The 22,445-nt window shown below is 53.5% G+C and overlaps 1 protein-coding gene across 3 annotated transcripts; it reads left to right on the forward strand.

The window, feature by feature from the left end:
• Positions 1–975: 975 nt before the first annotated feature.
• MYO1C (myosin IC) lies at positions 976–22,253 on the forward strand. 3 transcript variants are annotated; one of them, XM_080923961.1, is made up of 32 exons: positions 976–1,180; positions 7,559–7,714; positions 7,810–7,925; positions 8,359–8,557; positions 8,635–8,715; positions 9,888–10,067; positions 10,144–10,242; positions 10,436–10,549; positions 10,635–10,706; positions 11,025–11,144; positions 11,265–11,347; positions 11,527–11,632; positions 11,739–11,819; positions 12,071–12,162; positions 14,365–14,459; positions 14,538–14,584; positions 14,682–14,762; positions 16,863–16,968; positions 17,064–17,181; positions 17,648–17,761; positions 17,838–17,914; positions 18,160–18,228; positions 18,327–18,411; positions 18,513–18,672; positions 18,911–18,994; positions 19,543–19,636; positions 19,729–19,784; positions 19,959–20,094; positions 20,172–20,242; positions 20,325–20,422; positions 20,519–20,618; positions 20,941–22,253. In XM_080923961.1, exons 1-32 carry the CDS (start codon positions 1,106–1,108, stop codon positions 20,965–20,967), a joined length of 3,192 nt encoding a protein of 1,063 aa, XP_080780087.1. In that variant the 5' UTR covers positions 976–1,105; the 3' UTR covers positions 20,968–22,253. The 3 variants fall into 3 exon arrangements, with proteins under 3 accessions (XP_080780087.1, XP_080780089.1, XP_080780088.1); XM_080923963.1 differs by lacking the exon at positions 976–1,180 and adding an exon at positions 1,937–2,029; XM_080923962.1 differs by lacking the exon at positions 976–1,180 and adding an exon at positions 5,888–6,325.
• Positions 22,254–22,445: the final 192 nt, after the last annotated feature.

Consider the following 22,445-nt stretch of genomic DNA (forward strand, 5'->3'; position numbering starts at 1 on the left):
ACTAGGATGAGCATGCTCTGGATAGATGCACTTCCCAGAGGAAGGAAGCTTTATAGGCCTTTCCTGGGCGGAGGAAGCGAGGGAGAAAAGGGACAGTGCCCAGCCATCCATGTCAGGGCAGGCCTAGGGTGCCTCTGCCCCTCCCATGCCAGCTTCTCCTGGAAAAGTCTGTTTCCCCCTGACTTCCCTGTTCGTTCTCATTTCCTATAAGGAATGACTGGAGACCCAGAGCTCAGTTCCAAGCCAGGAAAATGTCAACTGTGATTTAGCAACAATGAAGACAGAAAAACAGGAACACTGGGGGTTGGGGGTGCAGTTGAAAATAAACAGAGGGGACGCATACCCAAGGGACCCAGGAACTTACCTTGAGGCTCTGGAAATGGGTAGGGTAGAGGCCTCTTGCTGTTCCTAACAGCCCCTTCTGCCCAGCATGACCAGCCTTGGCTTCCCCCCCCCAAAAAAAAAAAAAAAAAAAAAGATGTAGTCAAGTGGTCAACACATGCCTATCCTGCTAGCATCAGGAAGACATAGGAGGGTCACTTGAGTCTAGAAATTCAGGACTACCGGGGCAAAATATAACGCATTAAAAAAATGGTGTAAGGCCCACTACCACTGGAGGCAGCCAAGTTTCAGGAATCTCTAGAGGGTTGATGCTGCGTAAGGGATCCTCTTGGTTTGTGGAAGCATGCACCTCTGGTTAGGAGATGATTATTTAGCTCTTTAATTGATCTGAGAGAGGACAGCTTGAGAGGCCTTGCCAAGGAGTTGCTGGGAAGGGGGTGGGGGGTTGTCTCCTAACCTTTGACCTGGAGCCCAGGGTCCCTCATGGGTGGATGCATCAGCTCCTCTGGTTACCTGAGACAACAGGCATTTCCTCCATCCTTCAGCCCCTCCTCTTCCTGCCCCAACCCTCTGGCCGAGAGACCTCCCAATCAGACCTGGACTGCTCCAGCTGTGTCCTGAGAAACTGGACCAGCCACATCCCCAGGGGCTGGAGTTGAAGCAGAACCAACTGGCCTTCCCAGCGTGAGAGAGTGGAGCCGCCAGAGCCAGTGGGCCGCTCGGCAGTTTTTGCGTTCTGCAGGCTGGCTCTCCACACAGCGGAATGGCACTACAAGTAGAACTGATACCAACGGGAGAAATCATCCGGGTGGTCCATCCCCACAGGCCATGCAAACTTGTAAGCGATGATGATACTGTGGGCTGGGGGGAATGGTGGGTGGTAGGGTCTCTCCTGGGGCTGGGCCACTTCTTCTGTACGTCCCACTGGAAAGACATGAGCACTGAGGAGCTGTTCTGATCTGTGATGAAGACAAGGAGCTATGTGGGAAAGAAGGGGTAAGGGACTGTGGGCTACTAGAAGGAATTTCTTCAAATCGGAGGTTTGGATTTGAACTCCTCTGCTAGCTCCCTTAACCTAAATGGGCTTAGCTGGAAACTGGACATAGCAAGATGACAGTGCCCTGATGCCAAAAGACTAGTGCATGTAAAAGTTGCAGATATACAGTACAATTAATTCCTTCCCTTTCCCTGCCGGGCACGCAAAACTGGGATTGCCCAACTCTAGCAGCATTGAGCGAAAAGGTGGGTGAAAGAAGAGAGAAAATTAGAAATGGGGAAGGACTGGCCTAGAACGCAAGGCAGTATAGTGAGGGTCTGGTTTGCTTAAAAACAGAATCGCTTCTGGTGTTCTCACCTATCAAGTACTACAGCGTGAGTTGGGTCTTCTACTGGAGGAATGTGTGCGTGTGCACGCGCCCGAGTATAACTGTGACGCGTCTTGTCCTGCGAGTTAGTGTAGCACCAAGCCTTGGCGGGCGCTGGCCCGGGCCCTGGGGAGGGCCACCAGCACGGGGCGGGGCCCAAGGGCGCGCGCGCGCCTGAGCCTGGGCCTTGCGGGGGATGACGATAGGCGGCGGCCCGGCCCCTAGCGGGTCCTGGGCGGGGAGAGCGTACCCTGGCTGCGGACTCCGGAGGTGGCCACGCCGTCCAACCCAGCCCCCGCCAGACCACCCGAAGAACCAAGCCGGTGGGTACACGAGGGAGGGAACATAGCCACAGAGTCCCAGATGGCTGGAGGGGTAGGGGGCTTAGCGTCTTCAGCTAGCTGCCAGAGCTGTGGTCGTGCTATATCTCTAGCTGAGTATTGCTGAGACAGGATTCGCTCAGCCCGACTAGTGCAGGGTCCCAGGACCCGCAGGCACTGGGGCTCAGTCTCTTGAGGGCGGGCGCGGGATTCAGGCACTCCGTGCTCCCTCCGGGCCACTCCCGCAGGCCCTCCCAGCTCTGGGTTCCGGAGAAACTGGTCGAGCCCCGCCCCTTCCCGTCCTTCGCCCCCGGAGCCCAGGCGCGCCGGTGATCCCTGTGAAAATGCGGCGGCGGGTGCGGGCCTCAGAGATGAATGGGAGGATGAATGGCTGGCCCACAGTTTTATTCAATTACAGCATGAGCCAGCCTCTTGCTCACACTCCCGGCCTCTAGGATTCATTCATTCATGCAAGCGCCCACCAGTGGGTTATTGAGTGCCTAGCTGAGTGCTTGCATAACACCGGAGCAGTCTCCCGGCAGTCTAACCAGGAAGCAGACGATTAGTACTTAATTTATGGAGGAGGCTGTGTGTTAGGGGAAATTAAGAAGGAGGTATGGCGAAGGTGATTTCTGAGCTGATTCTTGGGGATGACTAAGTGAGGTGGGTAGGCCCAGAGAGCTGGACTAAGGAAGCTGCAGGTGCAAAGCCACAGAACGTGCAGTCTCGCGTGGTTGGTGGTTGTCAGGACGGGCACAACCCCCTTGCTGTGTGTGGTAACGAAGAAAGAAGGGACTGGAGAGGACGACCTGTTCAGTTATAGATTAATACAGGGTCAGTGCCGTAAACTGAGTCCATTCTCAAGCGCTCGCTCGACAAGAAGCAGGGAGTATGAAAGGAGTGCTTTCTAAGCCTCCCCTCCAATAACTTGAGACATTAACTGTGAGGTTTGCATTTGTAAATGCCAGAACCAGCAGAACTGCTGGCTGTCACTTTGATCCAGAAGAGGAGCAGGATAGGGAAACAAGAATAAGGTTTTAGCAGGTAGTGCCTGATCTGACTGGCGAAAGGGGAAGAGGACCAGCCTTGAATGCCAGCCAGGTCATGATTACCAGCTGGAGATGCTGCCCCCCTCTCCGGAGAAGGACAATGAATGTGAAAACTCAGTTAGGGGACAAGGTGCTCTGTTTACTTCTGCTGGACTCTCAGGTAAAGAATCCTGGGAGACCAAAGATCCATGGTTCTGGAGCCAGAGTACTTAATTAGGCACTGTGAGTAACCCCCCCACCCCCATTCTCTCAATCCTCTAACAGTTCCTGATGGGGCAGCCCAGGACCAGACTTAAAATAGATTTGATAATCTAAATTAAGTCAGGCATGATAGCATGATCACAGCACTAGGGAGGCTGAGGCAGGAGGCTGCTGAGTCCTGGTTACACAGACAAAACAAGCGTATGTGCTTTGTGCCCAGCGCTGACCTACCAGGCTTTCCCTGTTTGCCTCAGTGAAAGTCAGTTCAGAACAGTTCCTCCAGCCTCACTCCACTAGAGGTTAGGCTCAAAAACACTGGGTAAGGGACACTCGATAAACCAGTTCCGCTGTCAGCCACATTCCCCACAGTTCTAGTACACATCTGCCCAGGCAGGAGGAGCCCCAGAGGTGCTTTTAGGAATGAAGTCTTAGGTCATTCACTGGCTTTAAGGTGTACTCCAGCCTGAAGCCAACCTTAAGCCCAGGGCCATGCTGTGGTCCTCGCCTGTTCCCCAGTTGCCACCCCTAAACATCAGTAGTCACACTACACAGGTTCCTGTCCTAGGTCACTGAGGAAAACTGTCAGAGCAGTCCTGTTAACTGTTGGGAGGGATCTGTGCAGCACTACCTTAGTCGATTAGGGGTCCTGGGTTCCAGTCCCATTCCTCATACAAGTCTAGAAATCTTGAACAAGGCTTCCCACCTACCACTGGCACTACCAACAGAACTCATGGAGTGGCGTCCGGCACTGACAGGAGTGACTTTTAAGCAAGAACGCAGGAAGCGCCTGGCAAGGCGGTATCCCTCACACCCTTGGTTCTGCACTTCACTTCCCCTCTCTGGACCCACGCTCCCGTCCAGAGAGGTGGAGCAGGCTAGGAGTAGTTGGCCCCAGGCCTGCAGGGCGGCGGCGACACGCCCTCCTTCCGATGCGGGGCGGTGGCTGCGGGGGCGCCAGCGGGCATCCTAAGAATGCGGCTGCGCGCCGCTCGGGATGGGTGAAGTCCACCGGACCCCTCCACGCGCGGATTCCCCTCATTCCAGCCGCTTGACGCGGTGGGGCGGGGTGGGCACTGCGGACTCGAAGCCCCTCCCCTCCCGGCGCGCTCCTCCCACCCAGACTCCAGTGGCCGGAGAGGGAGATCAAGGAGGCCGCGCAGGGGGAGGGGAGCGAGCCCAGCTACTGCTGGGGACTCCAAGCTCTCCCACCTCAGGTCTTCTAATGCTCTTGGGTGGGTTGAAGGTCGTATTCTCTCTATGCTTTTAAACCTGGGGGCACCGTAGAAGGCGCTCCCCTTGCCTTGCTTTGCCGTTCACCCATCTTCCACCTGCACCACCCATTCCGCTGGCCCGCTCCAAAGGGTTTCATTCCCCAGCTGGTGTCTCGCGCCACCCCCACCCCCGGGTTGTGGCTCAGGCTGTTGTTCACGAAGTAATGAACCATCCTTCCCCTCGAGGCTGCAGGCAGCACCTGTCGCAGGCTCACCTCCTCCCCAGGGAGTCCGGGTCCAAGGGGTGGGGCGCTTTGGTGCTTTGGGTCCTTACACCCCGTTTCCTCTCTAGACCAAGTCTCTATCCTCGGTACATGCTTCAGGTTGCTTACAAAGGACGAAGAATAGATAGATAGATAAGACGCTTGAGAACCCTTTCCAAGTGGCAGAAGGGCGGGCACTTTCCCCACTAGAGAAGAGTGGACTTTCCACCAAGTCCCCCTAGCAAGTGTGTAGAATGAAAGAGGAAGAGGGTATTGGCATTGAGAGCTTGGTTGGTGCTTCATTTCAGACAACCCAACAATTCTGGCAAATATTGACCTCATTTTAAAGAACAGACAGTCTCTTAAGGCACTTGCTCATGGTCATCCTGGTAGTAAGGAAAAGCCAGGCTGTTTCTTGTTTGTTTTGTTTTGCTGTAGATAACCACATGCCACAAGCGGGGGCAACTGAGCCAGAGTCCGCTCCGCTCCTCACACACACTCTTCTCGGGCCTAAAAAGAGCTGGTGTCGTCAGAGAGCCGGCGAGGTGCTGCTGCTGGGAGCTGGATAAGGCAGCCGATGTCCTGAGTTCATGAAGGGAAGAGCAGGGGGCAGAGGGACCAGAAAGGAAGGGAGAGAGGAGAGGAGTCCATGGGGCAGGGCACTGAGTCCGGAGGATGTTCAGACTGGAACATACGGTTATTGACTACACATGTAGGAAAGTCAGAAGGGTGCTACCCACCCGGGAAACAGGCTTCTTTAGGGCCATGCTGGGCAAAATCAAAGGCACCCTGCGGCCAACTCTGACCCTAGGACTTGTTTCTTTGCTGGGGAAGAGATCTTTAAAGAAATTTTTTCTCCTCAGGCACCCTTGGCACAGGTTTATGATCTCAGTACTCAGGAGGCAGAGGCAGGAGGATCTTGAATTCCAAGCCAGATTGGGCTCTGTAGTGAGAGCCTGTCTTCCCAACCTCTTTTCTAGGGATTTAAAGAACGGAGGCCAGTCCTTCGGGAGTGCGTATGGGGGTGGACAGTGTCCCGTACAGAGGATCCGCCCGTCCCGGGGCGCTGGCCGTATTTGGACATTTCGTTCTATTTTTAACTTTCCCGGGACACGAGCTTGGGGGTGGGGAGGGAAATCCTGCTTCCCCGGTGACCCACGGGCTTCAGCCTTGGTCTCGCGCGGGGTGTCCGGCCCCGTGTTGTAGACACGAGCCCGGAAGTGAGTTCCGGAGCTGTGTAGACGCGGCGGCCGCGCGGGTTCCGGGCCCCACCCTGGAACTAACGACGTTCCTCCTGGAAAACCTGACTCAGGCGGAGCCCGCGGCACGCAGGAGGCCCCGCCCCTCGCGCTCCCCCTCTTAGGTCCCGAGGCCCCCTCCCACCCAGCCCGGCCTGGCCGGCTGCAGAGGGACCCAGGGGTCGGGACTCCGAGCCCCCTAAGCCAAGGGGCCTGCAAGGGGCGGTTCGGGGGGCGGGCTGGCCCCTCCCTCGGTGACGCCAAGGCCGAGCACCGACCTGGAGCGCGGGCACTGGAGCGGGGCGCCGGGTTCGGCAGGATGCGCTACCGGGCGTCGGTGAGCACGGGCGCGGGCAGGTTGGGGGTCCGGGGTATCTCTTGGTGGCCTGCGACGCTCCTGGGCGGGCCTTGAAGCGGGCGCGGCCCAGGAATTTCGGTGGAAGATGTCCCTGAAAGTTGCTAGGACAGGAGGCCAAGGCGGAGAGAGCTGCAGAAGGCTCGAACCCAGGGCCATGCGGTCGCCCCTGATGATTGCTAAGACCCCTCCCACTTGAGGACCAGGGGGCGGTGGCTGGGGCGGTGTTTGGCAGCAGTTGCTGGCTGGGTGGGCTGGTCTGAGGGAGACAGGCCCCAGGTTCTTAGGGGTGACGGAGAAGCAGAGAACTCCCGGACAACTAGGGTCAACAGCCAGGGTCAGGGGAGACTTGGTGACCTCCCTGGAATTTACAACGGCTCCTAATCTCTTTCTCTTCTTTGACCCGCATAGCATTTTCTAGACCCTGCAGGTCCTCTTTGAAAGCAAAGCTATGCTTTGGACACAGCTTGAGGGTCTAGCTAAGCCTGTACCTGCCCCACCCTCGGGTGGCAGCTGGGTTTCCCCTGGGAGAACCCTCCACCTCCTGAGGCTTCTCAACCGTGGAGTAACTGTGGGGGGAGTCTAGCAGCTGGAGTGGAGGGAGTGGCTCCAGTGGAGGGAGGGCAGGCCACCTCCTTCTGGGGTGGGCGTTAAGTCCAGCCGAGGTGGTGGCCCATGAAGAAACGCTCTTCTGGGACTTGTGCTCTTGCTCGATCCCTAAACAACTTCTACTTCTGGGAATTCGGGTGGATGAGAGCAGGAGAAACGGCCCCTCCCTGTCTGCAGAATTCACTCTGAACCATTTGTCCTCCAAAGCACCTGTAACGTAGCTGAGGGATTTAAGGTCACCTGAACTAACTCACTCCTCTGAAGAGGAAGCAGCCCTAAGAAAAGAGGAGATTTGTCCAAGGTCAACACAGCATTCTTTCTGCTGTTCCTTCTCGTGACCCACACCTTTCTCTGCTCAAAACTACGCCTCCCTGGATTCCATGCACTTCAGTGTCTGCAGGGCCCCTGGTGCTCCTGTGGGCTGTGTGCATGTGTCCTATGTGATCTCTTTTCTGCATTCCAGTATCCTGTGACCCAACCATACGTCCCAAACAAGTACTGTAGCCTGTGTCCAAGTGCCCCTGCCTTCTACATCCTGAAGGCGGGGTAGGAGACACGGCTTTAACTTGCAGACTCTGACAGCGTCTTGTGGCTGATTCCCCACAGGCCCTAGGCAGTGACGGGGTCCGAGTGACCATGGAGAATGCCTTGACTGCCCGGGACCGGGTTGGGGTGCAGGACTTTGTTCTGCTGGAGAACTTCACCAGTGAGGCTGCCTTCATTGAGAACCTCCGGCGGCGATTCCGGGAGAACCTCATTTATGTGAGAACCATGAGCACTGCTGGGCCCACAGACCTCAGGGAAGGTGGCACCAGGAACCTTCAGGAAATGCCTCTGACACTTCTCTGTCCCCCCAGACCTACATCGGCCCTGTCCTGGTCTCTGTCAACCCCTACCGAGACCTACAGATCTACAGCCGGCAGCATATGGAGCGCTACCGTGGTGTCAGTTTCTATGAAGTGCCGCCTCATCTGTAAGTGCTTTATTTCCCCTTACCTTTCCGGAAGTTACCTACCCTATCCTCATGCAAGATGACCCCATCTAAGCCCCACTCTGAAGTGATTCCCTGACCCCTGGGTGTCTCACTGTTGACTCATTAGTTGAGTCTGAATTCTGTCCACCAACCAGGACTCTCAGCTCAATTCCCACTCATGAAGTATTCCTTTATCTTAACATGACCCACCTGTGAGGATTCCCAGCCTCCTACAAGGGCCAGCTTTCCACCTGGCTGGCACATGATTCTGGGCAGATGTACCTTGTGAGGGCTTCCCACCTGTCCACCCCCTTCTCCATCTTCCAGGTTATAACCCCCACAGTTTACAGGAGTGGTCCAACCAGGCATGGGTGGGGCTTTCCCCCCATCCCCCCACCCCTGCTGGGAATTCCCTGACAAACCTCTGCCCCAGGTTTGCAGTGGCTGACACTGTATACCGGGCACTTCGTACTGAGCGTCGGGACCAAGCAGTGATGATTTCTGGAGAGAGTGGGGCAGGCAAGACAGAGGCCACCAAGAGACTGCTCCAATTCTATGCAGAGACCTGCCCGGCCCCTGAACGGGGTGGCGCAGTACGAGACCGCCTGTTGCAGAGCAACCCCGTGCTGGAGGTGAGGGGACAGCAGCATCTGAGGAGAGGGTTGGACAAGAAAATCCAGGCCTCCTTCTCATTCCTATCCCCTCCTAGGCCTTCGGGAATGCCAAAACTCTCCGAAACGACAACTCCAGCCGGTTTGGGAAGTACATGGATGTGCAGTTTGACTTCAAGGTACCTGTGGCTATATTGAAGATAAGGATAGGGTAGGTTAGCCATTCAGTAGGTTCAGTACTTGTTGAGTGCCTACTATGTGCCAGGCACTCTTCCAGTTGCTGCTCTTGGAGCAGTGAAATTAAACAGATCTTGCCTCCTGGAGTGACAGGTGAATTATTACAGAAGCTTAATAATTCGGTCCTCATTTCTACCTGGCCACATTCCCTCAAGGACCGAGGCTTTGCAGAAGCAGAGCCCTTAGTGTGTTTAAAGACTACAGCAAAGCCAGAAGCTGGAGGAGAAATCAAGGTCTCAGCAAAACAGGAGTGGGAAGCCAGATACACCGAGGGCCTTTTAGGTCTTTGCAAGGATTTTTTGTTTTGTTTTGTTTTGTTTTGTTTTGTTTGCCTTGGTGTGGTAATTAAACCAAGGACCTCAAGTCACGTTAAGAACACCGGCTAGGCTGAGAGCTATCCTCAGAGCCCAGCAAGAATTATTTTTTTATAAAGCTAAGTGAAAAGGAACTATCAGAGGGTTCTGAACAGTCGTGTCGTGATGTAACTTTCCTACTGAAAAGGTCATTCTGGCCTTTGCTGGGAGTAGATGACAGAGGAACCCAGCCAAGCAGGGGAACCGGTTGGGAGGCTGATGTAATGCAGCTGACAGATGGCGGCCTCTCAGATCGTAGACGTAGAGATGATGAGCAGAGGCTGGGTTCTGGGTGTTTTCAAGGGTAACACAGCAGGATTGGCGGTTTGTTTGGATATAGGAAGTAAGTGGGGCTGGGGGTTGGGGGGCGACTTCCAAGGAGGACTACAAACCTCCCTCTTGAATAACTTGCAGGACAGAGTTGCTACTGACCAAGATGAGAGGCCATGAGCAGAGTTAGTGTGGGAGAGGGGAAAGCTGGAGTGCACCATCAGGCTTGTTAAATTTGCAACGTCTGGCAGGCATACAAGCATGACTCCAGAAGTAGCTGGAGCCTGTGTGTGTGTGTGTGTGTGTGTGTGTGTGTGTGTGTGTGTGTGTGCCTGTGTGCATGCGCGTGCACGCCCAGAGTGGGTACCTGAGCCCACTTAGCTAGTGGCAAAGCTAGAATTAGAGCCCAGGTTTACTACTGAGGAGAAAGAGGAAGACAGCTTCTTTCTCCTGGTCCAGCTGACAGTCTCTGTTCCCCACTCTACCCACAGGGTGCCCCTGTGGGAGGCCACATTCTCAGTTACCTCCTGGAAAAGTCACGAGTGGTACACCAGAATCACGGAGAACGGAACTTCCACGTCTTTTACCAGTTCCTGGAGGGGGGCGAGGAGGAGACTCTTCGTCGCCTGGGCTTGGAACGGAACCCCCAGAGTTACTTGTACCTGGTGAAGGTGAGTGTTGGCAGGGTTGATGCCACCCAGGGGGCACAGTGCCAGTGGTGGCAGCATAGCTGTGTTCTTCCCCCAGGGCCAGTGTGCCAAGGTCTCCTCCATCAATGACAAGAGTGACTGGAAGGTTGTGAGGAAGGCGCTGTCGGTCATTGACTTCACTGAGGATGAAGTGGAGGTTAGGGCTCTCTGTGAACCCTCTCCCCTCACACCCCAAATATACCCACTTTTTTGGAACCCTTTTCTACTCAAGCTCCCCTTCTGCTCCTGAGGGCCTTACCATCCATCCCCTGCCCTATTTGAGCATCTCCTAGTTGCTCTGACCTCCCCTACCCCATAACCATCACGTGCCTCCTGTTGCCCCACCTCAGGACCTGCTAAGCATCGTGGCCAGTGTCCTGCATTTGGGCAATATCCACTTTGCTGCTGATGAGGACAGCAATGCCCAGGTTACTACTGAGAACCAGCTCAAATATCTGACCCGGGTGAGTGTGGCAGGCCGAGGGTAAGGGAGGGGTACTGAGGCGAGAGGGACCGGCCCCTCACATAAGTCCACCCCACCCTCAACAGCTCCTTGGTGTGGAAGGCACAACACTGAGGGAAGCCCTGACCCACAGGAAGATCATCGCCAAGGGGGAAGAGGTGAGACTCAGTCTGGCTGCAGGAATAGGAGGGGTGTGCAGTCCTAGGGAGCCCTGGCCTGTGTTCCCCTCTGCTTGTGTACTCGGGGCCTTCAGTAATGCTAGAGGGGCATAAGGCTCAGAGAGGTACAGTGGGCTGGCCAAGGCTCCCACCTTCAAGGATGGGACTGCTATACCAGCTTCCCCCTGGTGTCCCAAATACCACAACTCTCCAGGAGGCAGGGTGGTGAGAACATCCTTGTCTGATGCCTGAGTCCGATGGGAGGTCAGACAGAAGGCTGTCTGTGGCATTCACCTCCTGTCTTTTCCCCTGTGGCAGCTCCTGAGCCCACTGAACCTTGAGCAGGCCGCATATGCAAGGGATGCTCTCGCCAAGGCTATATACAGCCGTGCTTTCACCTGGCTGGTCAGGAAGATCAATAGGTCACTGGCCTCTAAGGTGAGCACCCAATCCATGCTGCTTCCAAAGAAGACCGGGAGGGTGGTCAGGGAGACCTGTCGCAGGGAGCAGGGGTAGACACTGGGGATCCATTGCTGTTTGCTGACTGGCTGGCCCTAGGATGCTGAGAGCCCCAGCTGGCGAAGCACCACAGTTCTTGGGCTCCTGGACATTTATGGCTTCGAAGTGTTTCAGCATAACAGGTCAGTCCTGCGCTTTTACCCCTGCCAGCCTGCCTGCTAATGTCCCCGCCCCTCTTTCCCAGCTGTGACCCTGCTTTGCATCTCTTAACCCTGCTGCTTGTGCCCGACCCCGTCCTTCCTTTCCCGGTCCCCCGCTTTGTGTCCCCGGCACTACTGTGGGTTCTCCAACTGTCCTTCAGCTTCGAGCAGTTCTGCATCAACTACTGCAACGAGAAGCTGCAGCAGCTCTTCATTGAGCTGACTCTCAAGTCCGAGCAGGAGGAGTATGAGGCAGAGGGCATCGCGGTACGTGTGTGCCTGGGGTGCCCTGCCTGTGATGGGAAGCTAGGCACTGAGGCACCCAGGAGAGGGCATGGAACCCTGTAATCGGTGCCCTTCTCATTCTGTGCAGTGGGAACCTGTCCAATATTTCAACAACAAGATCATCTGTGACCTGGTGGAGGAGAAGTTCAAGGGCATCATCTCCATCTTGGTGTGTGTCCTCTGCTCTTCTGGCTTCATGCTGGGAGACAGTTGGGAAGCCTTCTTTTCTCTCCAAGGGTGTCCACTGGGTCAGTGAGGGGCATGGTAGGGTAAGGTGAGGTGCTGGTCCAGTCTGCAGGCTCCCTGTCAGGGGTTCCCTAAGCTCTGCCCCCTTTTCCTGTGCCTGTGGCTTCCTGCATGGTGTCCTCTACACCTTTGTCCCTTTCCAGTAAACCCCTCACCCTGTTCGCTGCCCTGCAGGATGAAGAATGCCTGCGTCCAGGGGAGGCCACAGACCTGACCTTCCTGGAGAAGCTGGAGGACACTGTGAAGCACCACCCTCACTTCCTGACGTGAGTGGGCTGCTGGGAGTATGGGAGGCAGGTCACCACGGCAGCAACACTGTGGTTGAAGCTGGGTGGTAGAGGCCCAGCCCAGCATGCACAGAATTCCTCTTAGATCCCCAGCACCCAAAACAAAACAAACCCACAGCCACAAGTTAATCAGCAGAGAAAGTGCTGATAGGGGCGGTTAGAGAAAGCCACCACTGGCCTTTCCTCCTTAATCTTTTTTAGAGAATGAAACTTGCTAAGGTTTTTTATTTTTTTTAAAGCTTCCTTATTTGTGAATTGTTTTTTATGCGAGGAAATCTCCTATTCTTAGGAGGCAGAGGCCATAGGGATCAGTAGTTCATCTTGGCTACAGAGCAAATTCAAGGCTACAAGATTTTTTCTACAGAAAACAAAACAAACAAACACAAAATGGGGAATACAAAATGGGGAAGCACACAGACTGGGTGCATGCACCTCATCTCCTAGCCTACAGCACCCTGTAAAACTTCCTGTGCTCCACCTAACACAGAAAAATTCACTCATTGGGTAATGACAATCTAATCTATTTACACTATAGAGCTTGGGAAGACATCCCAGGGCTTTGAGACTCAAAAGTCTTGAGCATTGTTTGCTTATCAATACAGAAAGCCAAGCATGAAACAAAACTGTTTCTGGTTATGCTAGATGGTTTATACACTCAAGAAGTGGAGGCAGGGGGTTTCCTGCAAGTTTGAAGCTAACTTGGGCTACCATCATGTGAGCTCCTACCAGGAAAAAAAAAAAAAGGAAAGAAAGGAAGCAGACAGAACAATAGAACATTGGGGGAATATTTTTTTTGAGGGGGAGACATATTGTTTGTTTTAGGACAAGGTATCACTAGCCCTGGGTGACCTGGAACTTAGAGATCACCCGTTTCTGTCTTTGGACTTCTAGACTTAAAGTCCTGCATTACCACATCTGATTCTTGTGTCTTGTTCCCCCTTTTCCCTTTCCTTTCCCTCCTGTTGTTTTTCTGTTTTTGTTTTGTTTTTATTTTTTTGAGAAAGAGGTTATCTATGTAACCCTGGCTGACCTGGAACTTGCTCTATAGACCAGGCTGGCCTTGAACTCAGAGATCCACTTGCCTCTGCCTCCCAAGGGATCAAAGGTGTTTGAAACCATGCCTGGCTGGTTTTAGTTTTTTGAGGCAGGGTCTCATGTTGCCCAGTCTGGCCTCGAACTTACTATGTAGAAAACTATGGCCTTGGTCTCTTGATCACCCTCTGTCTAAAGTGCCAGGGTTACAGGCTTGTGCAGTCATACCAAACAAAATTCACTTTTGATTATAAAAATAAAACTGCTCATTAGAGAGAGTTGGAATGTGTGCAAAGCCTCTTGTGACCCTGTTATCCAGCGGTCACTATTGGTAACAATTCCAGGCATTTCCTTCCTGCCTTTTCCTATACATTTTTTCCCCAAAGTCAAAAACTTGTTTTGTATAAAGCTCAGGATAATTTTATGTTTTAAGTTTTTTTTTTCCTGTACATAAGCAGAAGAATTTCTTCAAAATATTTCTTTCAAAAACTGCTTCCCTTGGAGACCTCACAACTCTCGCCCTGCCTTGAGGTCCAAAGGAGCCTCTCCAGGGTTTTGATTTTTTTTTCCCCTTTGGCAATATTAAATATGGAGTGTAGGAATTTACATGCCAGGCAAGCATCCTCCCAGTGAGATACCTTGCTGCTGACCCTCCAGGTTTCTGCTGTAAGCACAAGGCTGCCACAACTCACCTTTGGGCCTTCAATCTTTGTATTTCCGGTTACAGACTCAGAATAGTTCCTAAAAGTAAAAGACAGGCTAAAGGGTACAGACATGTTTAAAATGTAAGTAATCTCTTAGTTCAGATTCCATTCTGGAAATGGAGAGACAGCTTTACCACCCTTTAAGCAGCTGAGCACAGCCCAGAGGCTATGAAAGACAGGTCCTATGTCTATAATGCTTGATGGGCCAGAGCCCACGTTCCTACTCCTAGCTCCCGGAGCTGTGCATCGCTGGACAAGTTTGTCTACTGTTCTGAGCCTCTGTGAACCCTGCAGCAGGCATGCACAGTCTGCCCCGCAGCGTGCAATTTGTGGGACAGCCCAGGGGCCTGCTGGCTCCTTCCTGGATGGCTCTCAAAGCCTCTTCAGCAGGCATGGGCATGCCCCAGGTCAGAAATCTGTAGTTTCCTGTTCTCGTCACCCTCAGGCACAAGCTTGCAGACCAGAAGACCAGGAAATCCCTGGACCGAGGGGAGTTCCGCCTTCTTCATTATGCTGGAGAGGTGACCTACAGTGTGACTGGTAAGGATCCTGATGTTGGGTTTAGGGGGGCAAGAAGAGGGGGCACTCTCTCACCTTCTATCGGTTCTCCTCTTCCAGGCTTTCTGGATAAAAACAATGACCTCCTCTTCCGGAACCTGAAGGAGGTGAGGGAGACAGGCGGACTAGGGTGGGATGGGTACCCACAGCTCTGTGTGTGTCTCTGACTTGATGCTCAACCCCAACCCCACTTCTGCCTCACAGACCATGTGCAGCTCCACGAACCCCATCATGGCCCAGTGCTTTGACAAGAGTGAGCTCAGTGACAAGAAGCGGCCAGAGACGGTACAGAGACTATGACACTGGAGGGGAATGCGTGTGACCGAGTACAGACTAGAGCCTATACAGCACTGTGCCTGTGAGCGTGTTAATACCCGTGTGCACTGCCATTGGTGTGTGTGGGAGGCTCACAGGGCCATTTCTTCTTTCCAGTTTATTTATTTATTATGTATATGAGTGCTCTATTGGCATTCAAGCCTCCTTGTCAGAAGTGCATCAAACTGAAGAGGGCATCAGATCCAATGACAGATGGTTGTGAGCCACCATGTGGTTGCTGGGAATTGAACTCAGGAACTTTGGAAGAGCAGTCAGTGCTCTTAACCGCTGAGCCATATCCCCAGCCCCCCTTTTCCAATTTTTCACATTTGAGTGTGTAAGTGTGTGCCTACTTGTGCCACAGCATGAATGGAGGTCAGGAGACAACTCATTGGAGTCAGTTCTCTTTTTTCAGCACATAAATCTTGGGAATCAAACTCAAGTTGACAGGCTTATCAGGAACTGTTGTTACCCATGAGCTACCTTTCTCCAAATTTGGCCTTTGTGTGCCTGCCTGCTTCTCTCTGTAGGTTCCCTGTCTGTGTGGGTGCTTGTGTGCATCTGCTCAGTCAGCGGACATCTCTCAGCTCTGAGGAATCAGAGACAAATAGGTGCCCTCACAGCCAGCTGTGGTTAGGTCCAAATGCTGAATGAAAAAGCTGGAAGAGTCCAGGCTTGGGGACTGCATGCATGGGTGCTTTGGGAACCACTAAGAGGAAACAAACTGCCTGAGGGAGTGGAGGGGTCTGGGAAGGTTCCAAGGCAGAGGCAGCATTTGAGGTAAGAGGATGAGTAAGTGCTTGTCAAGTGGACCTGGAGGGGGATGCTGTAGGCTGCAGCAGGTCAGCACATACACACAGAGGCCAAGCCAAGCTAGACAGTTGAGCAGAACAACACAGTGGAGGAGAGACTGGAGAAGGCATATGTGGCCAGTGGTGCCCAATGCAGGGGACCTTCAGCCTGCTGAGGGCAGAGAGGTGCAGCTATTGGGATGAACCAGACGAGGTTATCACAGCTTCAGGTTGGGAGGGAGAGAGGACTATCCAGGTCCCTGCTTCTGCTGTCCCGACCCTGTCCTTTCCTCCTCCTGCCTGAGCCTCTTCCTCTTCCCAGCCAGTATCTCCCCACTCCTGACACCCCACACACCCCCATACTCTGTAGCAAGCCTCTGGTTTCCAGATCCAGTGACAGCCCCCCAACCTCCACCCTGCCCTGAGCCTTACTCTTCTCTTCCTGACTCAGAACAGGGATTACTCTACCCAGTCCCCCAGGCCAGGGACTTTTCCTGCTCTTTCATGGGTGATGCCTATTTCTAGTTCTGAGTATCTGACTCCCTCTCCTTTGTCCCTGTAGCCACTGATCCGGGTCAGTCCCTGTTATTGTACCCGTGAGCCAGCCAACCCCTTCCCTGGTCTCCTGCCTCCCCACCGACCCCTCCCAATCCATCTTCCACATGAATGCTGTAGAAATAATCTAATGTATTATCTCATTGCCACTCCCTTGCTCCAAACTCCTCATGGGCTATTTTCCTAAAGATAAAATCTAGTCTCTCTAGTGCAACCCTGCTCTGATACACTGCCTCTGCCTGCCTTAAATCTTTGCAAGGTTGTAGCTCCTTGTGTGACAAGCCTTTGCTTGGACTGGCTTTCTCCCCTGCTATCTCCTGCTGGCGCTCACAATCTTGATTTAGGGTCATTTCCAAAAGATCTTTCCTGTGCACTTTTCCTTAGACGGATCATTTGCCTCAAAAATAAGGAGGGGGCGGAGCTATTTCAGAGATAGGATGCTCTTCTAATGAGTAGGAGGCCCTGACTTTTTTCCTCAGCACCAGGAAAAAGAAAAGAATGGGGGTGGGGGGAAGAGATGGGGTGTGATGTCACCAGGACCTGAGGAGGAAAGTTGGGTTTCTAAGCTGAGATCTCTAACTGGCTGAAAGGAAGTAGGATGAACTCCAGCCCCTTCTGGTATGAGGCAGGAGTGACGGGAGGAAGCAGGGGACGGAGAGGACATTCAGGCTAAGTGGCCTCAGCCCAGCTCCAGTCAACCTCCTATACTCCTTTGGCTCATTAGGTGGCTACCCAGTTCAAGATGAGCCTCCTGCAGCTAGTGGAGATCCTGAGGTCTAAGGAGCCGGCCTATATCCGGTGCATCAAGCCAAATGATGCCAAGCAGCCCGGTAAGTCCTCGGACCCTATGAGCTGTGAACTGGGCCTTCGGGATGGGAACACTGCCTCTCAGGGAGAGCCTGAGGACCACCTTTGTTCCTCTCAGGTCGCTTTGATGAGGTGCTCATCCGACACCAGGTGAAGTACCTGGGACTTATGGAGAATTTGCGTGTGCGCAGAGCCGGCTTTGCCTACCGTCGCAAATACGAGGCTTTCCTGCAGAGGTGGGTGTGGTCAGCCCACCAATGAATGGATGAACTGGGAGAGTGGGCACCTCCTGGAACCTGTGGGGTAGGAGGGACGGTTATAGCTCTAATTTAGATATGAGGGTGCAGAGGCCCTCGGCAGCTGTGAGACCCAGACCAGGAACCTTTTTATGCTACAGGCTCCATGTTAGACTTGGAAAAGACAATATAAGTCATGTACACAGCTCCACCCTCCCTGAAGCCCCTAGTGAGAGGCACAGGAGGGGAGTGAATTGGAAAGCTGCCACCAGAGATGGTGTTGTGACTATATAGTTATTCAGAGAACAGGACCTGAGCCAACCAGGATATGAATCCCATCTCTGCCTTAGGAAGATGGGAATACTTCAGTCCTCCATCTCTAAGATGGAGACCCTCAGGCTTGTGTACCATGTACCAGCCAGTGGGAATACCTGTAGATTCTCAGCAGATTCCCCTTCATTCCTAGGTACAAGTCACTGTGCCCAGAGACATGGCCCATATGGGCAGGACGGCCCCAGGATGGGGTGGCTGTGCTGGTCAGACACCTTGGCTACAAACCAGAAGAGTACAAAATGGGCAGGTAAGTGGGGCCTGTTTCTGGGGCCTGGAGGATGAAGGAGGTGGTGTCCAGAGTCTGATCACTGCTGTTCTCCCAGGACTAAGATCTTTATCCGATTCCCCAAGACCCTGTTTGCCACAGAGGATTCCCTGGAAGTCCGACGGCAGAGTCTAGGTGAGAGAGACTCATCTTTGCTGTCCCACAGGGGTCCTAGCGAATAGAAACTGCTTTTGGGCTTTCTCTCCAGGAAACCTGCCCATCCACACTCAAGTCTCTGGCCCGCTTTTGCCACCCCAGCAAAGGCCACCAGCGATCCCAGTTGCCTCTGCTTAACCCTTTACTCATTCATACCACTCACCATGCCAGGCCCTCAGCTAGGGCTCTGAGCTCTGACAGTTCATTTTCTCTCCCAATCACAGCCACCAAGATCCAGGCGGCATGGAAGGGCTTTCATTGGCGGCAGAAATTTCTCCGGGTGAAGCGATCAGGTGTGGGGGTGTGGGGGTCTTTTGGAGGGGCAGGATCTAGGGGTGGGATGGGCCACCATGGTGAGAAGATAAAGGTCAGCTGTCTGTGGTGTCTACAGCCATCTGTATCCAGTCGTGGTGGCGTGGTACACTGGGCCGGAGGAAGGCAGCCAAGAGAAAGTGGGCAGCCCAGACCATCCGTCGGTGAGTGTTGGGGTGCCAGTGTGTGGGAATATGGATCAAGGCGAGTAGGGGGATCTTTTGTCAGGTTTCTCACCCCGGCTGTATCTGACCTGCACTCCTAGACTCATCCATGGTTTCATTTTGCGCCATGCGCCCCGCTGCCCTGAGAATGCCTTCTTCCTGGACCACGTGCGCACATCATTTTTGCTTAACCTGAGGCGGCAACTACCCCGGAATGTTCTGGACACCTCCTGGCCCACACCCCCACCTGCCCTGAGAGAGGTCTGTGGGCCCTCCCTGCTGCGTTAGGGATATCATCAAAGCACTTAGCACAGGAATCATCTTACCCTGTGTCTGGAGAGCTGGCCAGGGAAGGCTCAGCAGGGAGAGGAAATAGAGATGAGCTATGAAAATGAGTCTCCTGGAGAGAAAACAGGACTGTCTGGATTGAAGGGCCTTTTGAGGGTCTTCAGTGGGAAGGACAGGCTGGAAAGTTGTTCTGATCCTGCTCTTCACGTAGGCCTCAGAGCTGCTGCGGGAGCTATGCGTGAAGAACATGGTGTGGAAATACTGCCGGAGTATCAGCCCCGAGTGGAAGCAGCAGGTACGGAGGACTTGACTGCAAGTATTCGGCCGTAGGGGCCCTGGGAACAGCAGGCATTTTGCCTGGTCAACACTGTAGCCTCAAAAGAAGGCCAGGCCTTCATTGGACTTCATATAGGAAGTGGACGCTGCAGTAAATTTGAGGAAGCAAATAGAAGTTATGTCCGTGGGCCAGCTTGCTGTGGTTGGTAGAAGCTATAGGCCTTGATTGGTCCAGCTTCACACTCAGTGATTAGTGTCAGCCATTGATGTACCTTGTATTTACCAGCATGGTGTTGGATGAGGAAGACCTTAGATAACCCATCAAGGCACTCAGCCACCTACACCATCCTAAGCTGGAACTGGATCTTGAGGTGCCAGAGGGCTTGGTGGGCATCAGTTCCAAAGTCAAACCTGTAACTTGATAGTCTGTCATGACTCCTCGTTTAGTGGGGACAATGGGCAGGGAGACTTGGTGACAGACCAGAGAACTGATGAGGGAGGGAGCTTCTAGGACTGCCCTCCGGTTGTCCCCAGTCCTTTGACACTGTATTCTCTTTGTCTCTTCAGCTACAGCAAAAGGCGGTGGCTAGTGAAATTTTCAAGGGCAAGAAGGACAATTACCCCCAGAGCGTCCCCAGACTCTTCATTAGCACACGGCTTGGTGAGTCTCCACTCTCCAGCCCTTGAGTCTTCCAGCACTATCTTGTACCCTCTGGCCTTACCTGACTTCCTTTTTCCCTATCCTGGGTGTAGGCACAGAGGAGATCAGCCCTAGAGTGCTCCAGGCCTTGGGCTCTGAACCCATCCAAGTAAGAACCCACTGTAACTAACCCATCCCCCACCTCTAAACATCCCCCCTCCCCGCACAGTTCTCTGCCCCAAGACTAGAGAAAGTGGGTCATGGCCTCTACAGTGGGCAAGGAAGTTGTCCCTGCAACCCCTTAACTCTGACCCTGCCCCTCACACTGTTGTTCTGTGTCTAGTATGCCGTGCCAGTGGTGAAATACGACCGTAAGGGCTACAAGCCTCGCTCCCGGCAGCTGCTGCTCACACCCAGTGCCGTGGTCATTGTGGAGGATGCCAAAGTCAAGCAGAGAATTGATTATGCCAACCTAACCGGTTAGCCAGAGCCCTGCAGGGGTGGGAAGGAGTCCTGCTCTGACCACCACGTCTTGACCTCTGTCCTTCCCTCTCAGGAATCTCTGTCAGTAGCCTGAGTGACAGTCTCTTTGTGCTTCACGTGCAGCGTGAAGACAACAAGCAGAAGGTACCCCTTTAGGGCTTGGGAGACCAAGGGGGTCCTCTAGCCCTAAACAAGGCTTGACTCATCCGCGCATTGTGCTCCCCAGGGAGATGTGGTGCTGCAGAGTGATCATGTGATCGAGACACTAACCAAGACGGCCCTCAGTGCTGACCGTGTGAACAATATCAACATCAACCAGGGCAGGTGAAGCACGTGGGGGTGGCTGGAGGACATGGGGACAGGACCACCTCAGGGGGTCCATCTCTCTGAACAAGTCTTCATGTGCTCCCTTGCCTCCAGCATCACGTTTGCAGGGGGTCCAGGCAGGGATGGTATCATTGACTTCACATCTGGCTCAGAGCTTCTCATCACCAAGGCGAAGAACGGCCACCTGGCTGTGGTGAGTGGGACCACGCCCTCCTTGGACTATGTATCCCCTTTTCCCTGTTGCATGCCCATGAAGGCCGGAGAGGGGAGTTGCTTGGGCCCCTGTGGTGGCCATAAAAGGGTGATAATAAGGAGGACAATAGGAAAGTTTGTGGAAGTTGCGGGGAATGGTGGTGTGTATATGGGAGTTCACTCTAGCAAGAGCAGCAGGTATTGCTGTGGGAACAGAAAAGTCTTCAGGACCAAGACTCCCATAGGACTGCTAGGGGACTATCTAACCTGAGCCCTGTAAGCCCCTGCAGCCCCTCCACTTACTCCTGGCCTTCTCCCCATAGGTGGCCCCACGGCTGAATTCTCGGTGATGAAGGTGCCAGTGGACCCCTCCTGACTCCTGATGCTTTGCTTAGTTCCCTCCTCCCCTCCCAGTTACCAAAGACTCAAGCTTCCAGACAGGGATCTAGGGACACCCTCAAAGCCCACCTGCAAACTCCTGCCTCCTGTTCGTCCTCTCTTGAGGTGATCGGAGCCAGGGAGCTACCCCAGGAGTGGGCCAGGCCGGGCCACAGCAATAGAAAAGCAGAGGCCTAGGCAGGCCAGGCCAGCCTCTGCTGATGCCAAATATCTAAGAGAAGGGAATTTTAACTGAGGTTTTCTCTGAGATTTTTTGATGCTTTATAGGAAACTATTTTTTTAAAAAAAGCCATTTTCCTACCCTAAACACACTGGATGTGTTTTTCCTGACTCACACAGGGCAAGGAACGTAGCTGAAAGACTGACTGGGCTGTGAGGCCCTCTTCTCTGGCCAAGCCTCTCCTCATTCCCTTGGTACCTTGTCTGTCTATCCATCCACCTGCACCTTTTGCAGCTCACTATGACCTCCACCAAGAGGCTGAGGCCACCTTTGCCTGCCTACCCCATATTCCTGCCTTAAGAATGTCCTTTTAGGGTCTGGGGTATAGCCCAGTGGGAGAACTGGTGCTAAGCATGTGTGAGACCCTGGGCTCAATCCCCAGCGTTAAAAAAAAAAAAGTTTTTAAGGGTTTAAAAAAAGTTTTTATTATTTCACCCCAGTTTGAGGGCATCCTAAAGCTGGGGAAAAGTCTTAAGAGTTTGGAATACTTCAGAGAAATCACCTGGTCCAGGCCCCTGGAATCACAGAGCTGGAGACAGGCACACAGAGGGAAGGCTTGCCTAGTAGAAGATTGGAGCAAACCCTGAAGTGAAGCCTGCCCTCAGCACATCTCACTGCCTTTCCCAGGGACAGGGAGGCCGGGAAAGGAAAGGTCGTGTCTTATGTATACACCTGGCTCTCTGACCAGCATTCACCCTTGGGAGCCACCAGGTGGGAGGGAATCTTCTACCTGTGTCTATGCCTTAGGATGACAACCTCCTCATACACACATACTTTCCACCCACTTTAAAAGTGGTGGGGTCTTTATTGGCCCCGGGTGCCTCTGTGACCTGGGAGCATGGGGACAGGGCTGGCCTTGGAGGAACTGCAGGGGCATCACTTCTTTCTGCTGCTTCTCTCCACCCCAGAGGTCCTTGGGTTTGCCCAGCTCTCTCCTTGCCCTCTGGGGCTCTCAGCCCACTGCTGACACTTCTGCAATCCAGAGAAACACTAAATAAAGCAATATGTATTTGCCAACACAGTCTCCCTGAGTTCTGGGGAAAAAGGACCCTAAAAGGTAGCCTGGGACTTGGTACTACAGAAGAAAGAAGACAGACCTACTTAAGAGCAATAGAAACCAAGATGGGTGTGGTATTGCAAGCCTTAGTGCTCAGGAGGCAGGGACAGAAAGATTGGATTTCTGAGTTCTAGGCCAGCCTGGTCTACAAA

This window comes from Micromys minutus, assembly GCF_963924665.1.
Source record: "Micromys minutus genome assembly, chromosome: 10".
Classification (NCBI taxonomy): Eukaryota; Metazoa; Chordata; class Mammalia; order Rodentia; family Muridae; genus Micromys; species Micromys minutus.

Coding starts and splice junctions, on each gene's coding strand:
- MYO1C (XM_080923961.1), top strand. CDS start 1,106: ATGGCACTACAAGTAGAACTGATACCAACGGGAGAAATCATCCGGGTG. Junction 11,633..11,738: donor ATGAGGCAGAGGGCATCGCG/GTACGTGTGTGC, acceptor CATTCTGTGCAG/TGGGAACCTGTCCAATATTT. Junction 20,619..20,940: donor AGAACGGCCACCTGGCTGTG/GTGAGTGGGACC, acceptor TTCTCCCCATAG/GTGGCCCCACGGCTGAATTC.